Here is an 8,873-nt window from a genome sequence, read left to right as displayed (position 1 = left end):
ACAAAGCGAAATTACCTTCAGGATGCAGGGGAAATCAAGACATTCGCAGACGAAGGCAAAGTAAGTGAGATTGTTGCCATCAGACCTACGCTTACCTCTACGCTTGGAGAAGGTTTCTACGTGAGATTCCATTAGGCATGTAAAATGCCTTGGCTGAGCATGACCTGCTCACCAGTTCTCTCTAATGTGGACATTTATCATGCTGCCCAGTATTGGGAAGATATGTCTTGGAATTTCTCATCAGCTCCTAGTACAAGTCTGGTCTAGTTTCTGCCTCCAACCCCTCCACTGAAATTGCTCTTGCCAAGGCCCCCAGCAACACTTGCATTGCTTAATTCAGTGAACAGGTTTTAATGCTTATCATTTTGGAACTCAGCAAGTGTTTCTGAGTTTGTCACTTCTTGTTCAGTTCCTCTGGCTTCCTTCTGAACCTTTGCTCTCATCTCTTTCTGGCTTGATTATCTTTCAGCATGCCCCCCCCTCCACCCACCTGGCACCAACTTTATCTGTGGAGACACTCCTCTAGTCTTCTTCCAATGATGTTCCTCTTCTGCTTGCCCCTTAAAAGAAGTTGTCCTTGGTCCCCTTATATATTCTATGTGCTCTCTCTGAATGGTCTCAACTACATTCATGGGTTCAAGAACTACCCTGATGAGTTGCAAATCTCTATTTTCAGTATTGACTTCGCTCCTGAACTCCTAAGCCAATATCCTTCATCTCCATATGGATATCCCACAAGCATTTGAAATTTCACATGCTCGAGACTGAACTCATCTTCCTACCCATACGCAGACCTCTTCCTTCATCCCATTTGTCCAGGAATGACTCCAAAGTCTGTAGTCAGCTCACTCTACCCCTGTGGAGTCATGCTAGAGCTTTTTCACTTCCCCATCACCACGCCCCTTCCCTGCCAACCAATGCCCCATTTTTCCAATTGGCTAACTTGTACTCATTCTTCAAGCTTCATATTGGACACCATTTCTCCAGGAACATTTCCCCAATCCCAAAAGTCTGTGTAAAGTACTCCTCTTATGTGTTCCTACAGCAATTTCTTAGTCCATCAGTGTTGCTATAAAGGAATACCTGAGGGACTGGGTAATTTATAAAGAAAAGAGGTTTATCTGGCTCATGATTCTGCAGGCTGTACAGGAAACATGGTGCTGGCATCTGCTTGGTTTCTGGTGAGGGTCTCAGGCTGCTTCCACTCGTGGCAGAAGGTGAAGGGGAGCTGACAAGTGCAGAGATCACATGGTGAGAGAGGAATCAAGGTTGCGGGTGGAGGGGGAGGTGCTACACTCTTTTTAACAACCAGCTCTTGTGGGAATGAATCAAGTGAGAACTCACTCATTACTGTGAGGCTGGCACCAAGCCATTCATGAAGGATCCACCCCATGACCCAAACACCTTCCATTAGACCCCACCTTCCAACACCGGTTTCAAATTTCCACATAAGATTTGGAGGGGTCAAACAAACCAAACTACAACCAGCACCTTGAACTTCCCCTCTCATAGCACTTATCACAGTATAGTGTTGTAATTATACACTGGTTCCTTGTCTGTATGTTCCACCAGACTGCATGCAGGGATCTGATCTATATTTCTCGTTGGTGTTGTCTCAAAGCTTAACACAGTATGCCTGGCACTACCCTTCAATATTTTTTGAAGAATGAGCCAATGAATTATCATGTCTCCAGCTAGGTTCGCCAGTATGAGTAATATGTAGTGAGTGCCTACTGTGTGCCATTTTACTACCTAAACTTTGCACGGACTCTGTCCCCTAATCTTATCTACCAATGCCATTGTCTTAGTTGAGATATCTGTCATTCTTGGCTGGTATAATACAGCAGCTTTCTAATTCCAATCTCAGTCCTCTCTGTTCTATTCTCCACACGCAATCCTCTCTGTTCAATCTCCACGCAGCTTCCAGAGTGATCTTTCTAGAGGCAAATCAGACCATGTCACTCCCAAGCTGAAAGACCACAGTGGGTTCAGTGTAGCCTACAGTGTATTCTAAAACCTGAGCATGGTATAATAGAGCCTCCATGTCTTGGCTCCTGCCTACCTCTTTCCCAGCCACATCAACCACTGCTACTCCACTGGCATCCTACTCTCCAGCCTTAATGAATTGGTTGCAACTCCCCTCCTCCCACCAGTGCCTTGGCTTCTCATCATGCTACAGATTCTTTAACACACACACTGTCCTCCAAGAAGCTTGCCAGATCCACCCCTGTTCTTTCAACGAAATGTTTATTGACCACTCTTTACACACTATGACCAAACAGGATTTGTCCCACAAATGTAAGGTTGGTTCAACATGTGAAAATCGGTTTATATAATACACCGTATTAATGGTTGGTTCAACATGTGAAAATCAATTTATATAATACGCCGTATTAACAGAATGCATGGTGGAGCGGCGGGGGGCGTGGGGGGGGGGGACTCATGGTCATCTTAATCATGTACAAAAAGGATCATCTGACAAAAACACGCAATACCCTTTCATGAAAGTACATTCAACAAACCAGGAATAGAAAGAAACTTCTTCAACCTGATAGAGGGTATCCATGAAAAACCCAGAGATAATATCATACTTAATGGTGAAAGACTGGTTGACTTCCCCCTAAGATCAGGAATGAGAAAAGGATGTCTTCTCTTGCCACTTCTAATTCAACATCGTACTCAAAGTTCTAGTCAGGGCAATTAGTCGAGAAAAAGAAATAAAAGGCATCCAGATTGGAAAGGAACAAGTAAAACCATCTCTATTCATACATGCATAGATGACATGTTCTTACATAGAGGACACTAAAGAGTCCATCAAAAGGAAAAAACAAAAACAAAACAAAACAAAACAAAACAAACCCGAGATGGTTTGGCTCTGCGTCCCCACCCAAATCTCATGTCGAATTGTAATCCCCACCTGTTGAAGGAGGGGCCTGGTGGGAGGTGACAGAATCATGGGGGCGGACTTCCCCCTTGCCATTCTTGTGACAGAGTTCTCACAAGATCTGATTGTTTGAAAATGTGCAGCCCTTCCCCCTTCGCGCACGTTCTCTCTCTCTTCCTCCTGCTCCAATATGTGAAGAAGGTGCTTGCTTCCCCTTCGCCTTCCGCCATGATTGCACGTTTCCTGAGGCCTGCCCCGAAGCAGAAGCCTGTACAGCCTGCAGAACCATGAGGCAATTAACCTCTTTTCTTTATGAATTCCCCATTCTCAGGCAGTTCTTTATAGCAGTGTAGGAACGGACTAATACGCCAACCCTATCTGAGCACGCTCAGCAAAGTTGCAGTACCCAAGATCAACCTGCAACAATCAGTGGTATTTCCGTACCCTAGCAGTGAATAACATGGATGAACCCTGATGAAACCATTATGCTAAGTGAAAGCAGCCAGACACACAAGGCCTCACATTTGGTCGTATGATTCCATCTATAGGAAATCTCCAAAACAGGCTAACCTCCAGGGACAGAAAGCAGATTGACAAGTGGTTGCCAGGGGCTATCGGGAACGTGCGTATGGGCGGGGGGAGAGGGGTGTGTGTGGCGGGGTGTGGGGGTTGGTAGTGGTGGTGTGGAAGGAAACGTGTGGCAAGTGACTGCTTATAGGTGCAGGGGTTTCAGTTTCTTTTGCGGGTGTTGAAAATGTTTTGGAACTAGGTGGTTGTGACGGATCTGCAACATTGCGAAGGCGTGGCACCCACTCTCCCCTAGCCCACCCCTCTGTCTTTCCCACAATGTTCCCATCCGGTAGAAAGGGTGAGTTCCCACTGGCAGAGAGAGGGTCACGAGCGGGATTCCCCCTCCCCGCACCATGGCCCTCCAGCCACTTCTAGGCCCAGGCCTGCTCCCTCGAGGCCAATGGGAAAGCGCCGAGGTCACCTGATGGACGTGTCCCTTGTGAGGCCGTCACCGCGTGCGTGCCCGTCACCGCGTGCGTGCCCGTCACCGGACGTGCGTGCCCATTGGTCTCGGCTCCCCAGCCAATGAGGGGCTGGGCCCTGGTCGCTAGGATACACTGTACTGGACGCGGTAACTGTCATCTTGAGAGCCATCTTGTCTAGCTAGGGCAAGCTGAGATAGCACCCTCAACACCCAGCATGTCGGCGAGGAGGAGCCATGGCCGGTCCTCCGGGGCTGGCGGCCGGGGGCGGACCTGCTCTGGCACCGTCCGAGCGGAGCTTTCGTTTTCGGTGAGCCAGGTGGAGCACGGTCTACGGGAGGGCCACTACGCTCAGCGCCTGAGTCCCACGGTGCCGGTCTACCTCGCTGCGGTTATCGAGTACCTGACGGCCAAGGTCCTGGAGCTGGCGGGGAACGAGGCCCAGAACCACGGAGAGAGGAACATCACTCCACTGCTACTGGACATGGCGGTTCACAACGACAGCCTGCTGAGCACCCTCTTTGACACAACCACTATCTCTCAAGTGGCCCCCGGCGGGGACTAGCTTCTGACGCCCGGCCCCTGGGACCTGGCAGGTCCACTCGTCCACCCACCCAGCCCCAAACTCCCCGGCCTCAAATCCCTCGGCCCGAACCCCCGGCCTTAAACACCCCCCACCACCCGGGCCCCAAAGTCTTGGGCCTTCATTAATTCTGTCAATAAAATGTTTAAAGGAACCCACCTGCCTGCTTCAGTCACTTTGCCTTGGGGTGGGGGGGGGGTGGGCGGTGAGATGGTGGGGTGGGGGCTGGGCGGTGACATGGGGTGTGTTGGGGGCGTGGGCGGTGAGATGGGGTGGGGGGTTGTGAGACCTCCACAGCTGGAGGGATGGAGAGGTGGTGGGGGTCTGGGGTTGGGTGGGAGTCAGGGATGGCACAGAGGAGCGGTCCCTCCCCGTGACAGTGCAGGGGACTGGCCCTGGGTGGGAAGGGGACACCCCCGCTGGTTCTGAGCAAGTCAGGGCCTGCCCGGGAAAGTCCTCAGCATGATGGCGTTCCTTGGGGCGGGTGGGCCTCAAGACCATGACTGCAGCGTTGCGACAGGATGGACTCCTAAAGGCAACCGGGCTGGGGACGGAGAGGTGGACCCGGCGGTTGGCAAGGGGCCCTGGACAGGAAGATGGAGGAGTGAGCGGTGGGGGGAAAACAGTCGAGAAATGCACAGACACGGAATTAGGGTCACGAGTTTAGTTTGGGTCATGTTCAGATGGAGAGGCTGTGGGAGGCCTTGAGCAAGCGAGACCATCTGCATTGCAGCCGAGCTAGCAGCAGCTGGCGCCCGGCCACGCCCCGCGTACCTTCCCAGGGTCTTGGCTCCGCATCCCCGAGACCCTGGATTTGCATGCGCCGCTCACAGCCCGGCCAGGCCCCGCCTCCGATCCCGCTCTTTGCACATCACCAGGGCAAGGGGGCAGGCTCGGGCTGGGGAGCCGGCGCGGGCACGCCGGCAGCCCGCCAAGGGGGACGCAGGGCACGTCGCCCCGGCCCGCCCCGCCCGTCCGCCAGCTGCGGCAGCGCGTCCGGAAGTGCTTGGGGCGGCGAGCATGGCGGCAGCGGCGGCCGGCCTGGTCGGCGGCGCCGGCCCGGGACCCGAGGCCGGGGACTTCCTGGCCCGCTACCGGCTGGTATCGAACAAGCTGAAGAAGCGGTTCCTGCGGAAGCCGAACGTGGCGGAGGCCGGCGAGCAGTTCGGACAGCTGGGCCGGGAGCTGCGCGCCCAGGAGTGTCTGCCGTACGCGGCCTGGTGCCAGCTGGCGGTGGCGCGCTGCCAGCAGGCGCTCTTCCACGGGCCCGGGGAGGCGCTGGCCCTCACCGAGGCCGCCCGCCTCTTCCTGCGGCAGGAGCGCGACGCGCGCCAGCGCCTGGTCTGCCCCGCCGCCTACGGGGAGCCGCTGCAGGCCGCCGCCAGCGCCCTGGGCGCCGCGGTGCGTCTGCACCTCGAGCTGGGCCAGCCGGCCGCCGCCGCCGCCCTCTGCCTCGAGCTGGCCGCCGCCCTGCGCGACCTGGGCCAGCCGGCCGCCGCCGCCGGTCACTTCCAGCGCGCCGCCCAGCTCCAGCTGCCCCAGCTGCCCCTGGCCGCGCTGCAGGCGCTCGGCGAGGCCGCCTCCTGCCAGCTGCTGGCGCGCGACTACACCGGCGCCCTGGCGGTCTTCACGCGCATGCAGCGCCTGGCGCGGGAGCACGGCAGCCACCCGGTGCAGTCACTGCCGCCGCCCCCGCCGCCGGGGCCCCAGCCCGGGACCGGGACCGGGGCGACGCCCGCCCTACCGGCCGCGCTGCTTCCTCCGAACTCCGGCTCGGCGGCGCCCTCTCCCGCCGCCCTGGGCGCCTTCTCGGACGTGCTGGTCCGCTGCGAGGTGTCCCGCGTGCTGCTGCTGCTCCTCCTGCAACCACCGCCGGCCAAGCTGCTGCCGGAGCACGCCCAGACCCTAGAGAAGTACTCCTGGGAGGCTTTTGACAGCCACGGGCAGGAGAGCAGCGGCCAGCTTCCCGAGGAGCTCTTTCTGCTGCTCCAGTCTTTGGTCATGGCTACCCACGAAAAGGACACGGAAGCCATCAAGTCGCTGCAGGTGGAGATGTGGCCAGTGTTGACTGCTGAGCAGAACCACCTCCTTCACCTCGTTCTGCAAGAAACCATCTCCCCCTCAGGACAGGGAGTCTGATCCATCCCATTCACCCAATGACTTTTTGCCCCGACCGGAGGGGATTCCCATCAGTCACGTGAACCAGATGACTTTGCCTGTTACCAAACCTCACGCATCCACGTTTGCGTCTGGGGAGGAATAAAAAAGACATCGTTCCCGCTTCTGCGTTTTGTTATTCCTATTGCCGCCATAGGAATTATTTCGTTGGCTGAACGTTACCTGCATCCCAAGAACACATTTTGATAGAATCAGAGTAGAGGACACGGCCGTCTTCTAAAAAGCCACGACATGAAAATGACAGTCCCTTTCGTCTCCTTCCTCTGCTGCTTCCACCCAACGCAGCCTCCTGCCTCCGCCTTTGTTTCATAGTGAGGATTTTATTTTGCACGGCACTCTCCCTCTAAATACCTACCCTAGGTGATTTCATCCTGCCCCTCATTCTGAACGTATTTCTGTGTCTTTGTAATGGCCAAATTTCTCCTTCCACTCGTCCGCACAGCACGTCTTCGTGGCAGGGGAGTCATTTTATTCCTTACAGCTTCCTTGTAACCACAGCCCTAAATCCATGATAAAGCTACTCTTGCACTCCTCATGTGTGGTTTTGGTGTCCCTCGTCTATAAATGTGACTCTCTTACCTACTTGTCAGGAGGCCGAAGCAGAACCAGATAGCTCTTTGGACTCCAGGATGTGTTCGTTCCTTTGAAATTTGCACTATGCCTGCCTCCTATGTGCGCAACGAACCTGCAGAGATCATCTGTGATGTGCTCCGTACTGGGGTGACTGCAATGCAAACATGTCCAGTGCAGCGGGTCCGGTGCCGATGCATCAATTTGCATTGGAATTCACGGTTCCGGTTCTTTTCCCAGAGGTATATGCAGTGTGGATCACAACAGCTTTTATTTGTAATAGGGATTCCCCCCCATCCCCGAGATGGAGTCTCACTCTGTCACCCAGGCTGGAGCACAGTGGCGTGATCTCGGCTCACTGCAACCTCCGCCTCCTGGGTCAAGCGATTCTCCTACCTAAGCCTCCAGAGTACCTGGGATTACAGGCGCGCACCACCATGCTAGGCTAATTTTTGTATTTTTAATAGAGACGGGATCTCACCATGTTGGCCAAGCTGGTCTCCAACTCCTGACCTCAAATGAGCCACCCTCCTCGGCCTTCCAAAGTGCTGGGATTACAGGCATGAGCCACCACGCCTGGCCTGTAATAGGGATTTTGCTGCAACTTTGAGTTAAGTGGGTGAAATCAGAGTGCATGGCCGTTTGGTGGTGTGCGATCACGTGACTGCAAGGCAGCCTCCGTGTTCCCCAAAAGCAGGATGGCGTTCCATTTGAAAACACTTAAGTTTCCAAGGCTTTCTGGCTCAAATGGAGCATGCAACCCAACTAAGCTGTTTTCTTATTTATTGCGTCTTTGTAATCCTTTTGATGGGGACAACAAGAACTCTTCAGAATATAGCCTCTTTCTCAGACTTTCAACCCTGGGGAAATGCATCCTTTGGGCCGAAGTTGCACACAATACTGATCTTCAGGGCTGAGATAGAAGGGCACAGTTTGGAGTAGGTGTTTTTGTTATGCGTCTTTTTGCGGGAGAGGTGTGGAGGGTTGTCACTGTGAGTTGAGTGCCTCAAAATGGGTGGGACTTGTAGGGTGTTCTTTTCTGCTTCTATTTCTATTTCAACAGTGTGGAAGTAACGGGAAGCACCGTCATTCCTCTTTCTCTCACTTGGCTGCCAGGAAGGGTCCTACGGAGCCCTGAACGCCTAGCCCGAATTATTGTATAAGCGGTTGAAGGGCTCATGGTCCTTTGCTCTTTGGCTCTTTCCTGGTATGCTCCTCTTAACCCGGGCTGCAGACCTGGCCGGCTGGCTTATTGTCAGGTTTAGGAGTTACGGAGCGTGACTGGTGACCAGTTTGGGATTTGGGCTTCAGGAGAAGCCCCCTTAGGCCTCTGGTCCAAACTCCTTGCATCAGAGAGTGAAGGGAAGGATAACCAGACAGTCAGGTACTGGGTAGCTGAGCATAATTCTAGGAAACACTAAAACTCCTCGTTTTCCATTTGCCGTGGGCTCATTCATGTATGTCCCTCAGAAACTTAAGAGCAGTGATAACTGGGCCGAGGCCAGATTTCAGCATTTTTGAGAATTCCCTCGTAATGTACCACATCAATATCAAAAGTCAACACTGATTTCTAGCATGCCAAAAGCAAGTATTTTCAGAGGACATGATTCGTTTGCTTTTTAACCTGAAAACAATTCCAGATTCACATTTAAAACAGTGTGAACCG

General features: G+C 53.9%; 2 protein-coding genes across 3 annotated transcripts; both read left to right on the top strand.

The window, feature by feature from the left end:
• Positions 1-3,176: 3,176 nt before the first annotated feature.
• On the top strand, positions 3,177-4,616 carry LOC117077296 (histone H2A-Bbd type 2/3-like). 2 transcript variants are annotated; one of them, XM_033200952.1, is made up of 2 exons: positions 3,177-3,506; positions 4,196-4,608. In XM_033200952.1, exons 1-2 carry the CDS (start codon positions 3,417-3,419, stop codon positions 4,439-4,441), a joined length of 336 nt encoding a protein of 111 aa, XP_033056843.1. In that variant the 5' UTR covers positions 3,177-3,416; the 3' UTR covers positions 4,442-4,608. The 2 variants fall into 2 exon arrangements, with proteins under 2 accessions (XP_033056843.1, XP_033056842.1); XM_033200951.1 differs by lacking the exon at positions 3,177-3,506 and having other exon boundaries at positions 3,536-4,616.
• Positions 4,617-5,342: 726 nt separating this feature from the next.
• LOC117077294 (40-kDa huntingtin-associated protein) lies at positions 5,343-7,172 on the top strand. Its single transcript, XM_033200950.1, has one exon. The coding sequence runs from the start codon at positions 5,480-5,482 to the stop codon at positions 6,596-6,598; it is 1,119 nt and encodes a 372-aa protein (XP_033056841.1). The 5' UTR covers positions 5,343-5,479; the 3' UTR covers positions 6,599-7,172.
• The last annotated feature ends 1,701 nt before the right edge of the window (positions 7,173-8,873 follow it).

Source organism: Trachypithecus francoisi, unplaced genomic scaffold (genome assembly GCF_009764315.1).
Source record: "Trachypithecus francoisi isolate TF-2019V2 unplaced genomic scaffold, Tfra_2.0 Lachesis_group6, whole genome shotgun sequence".
NCBI classification, from domain to species: domain Eukaryota; kingdom Metazoa; phylum Chordata; class Mammalia; order Primates; family Cercopithecidae; genus Trachypithecus; species Trachypithecus francoisi.
This window is presented reverse-complemented; position numbering and strand designations above follow the sequence as displayed.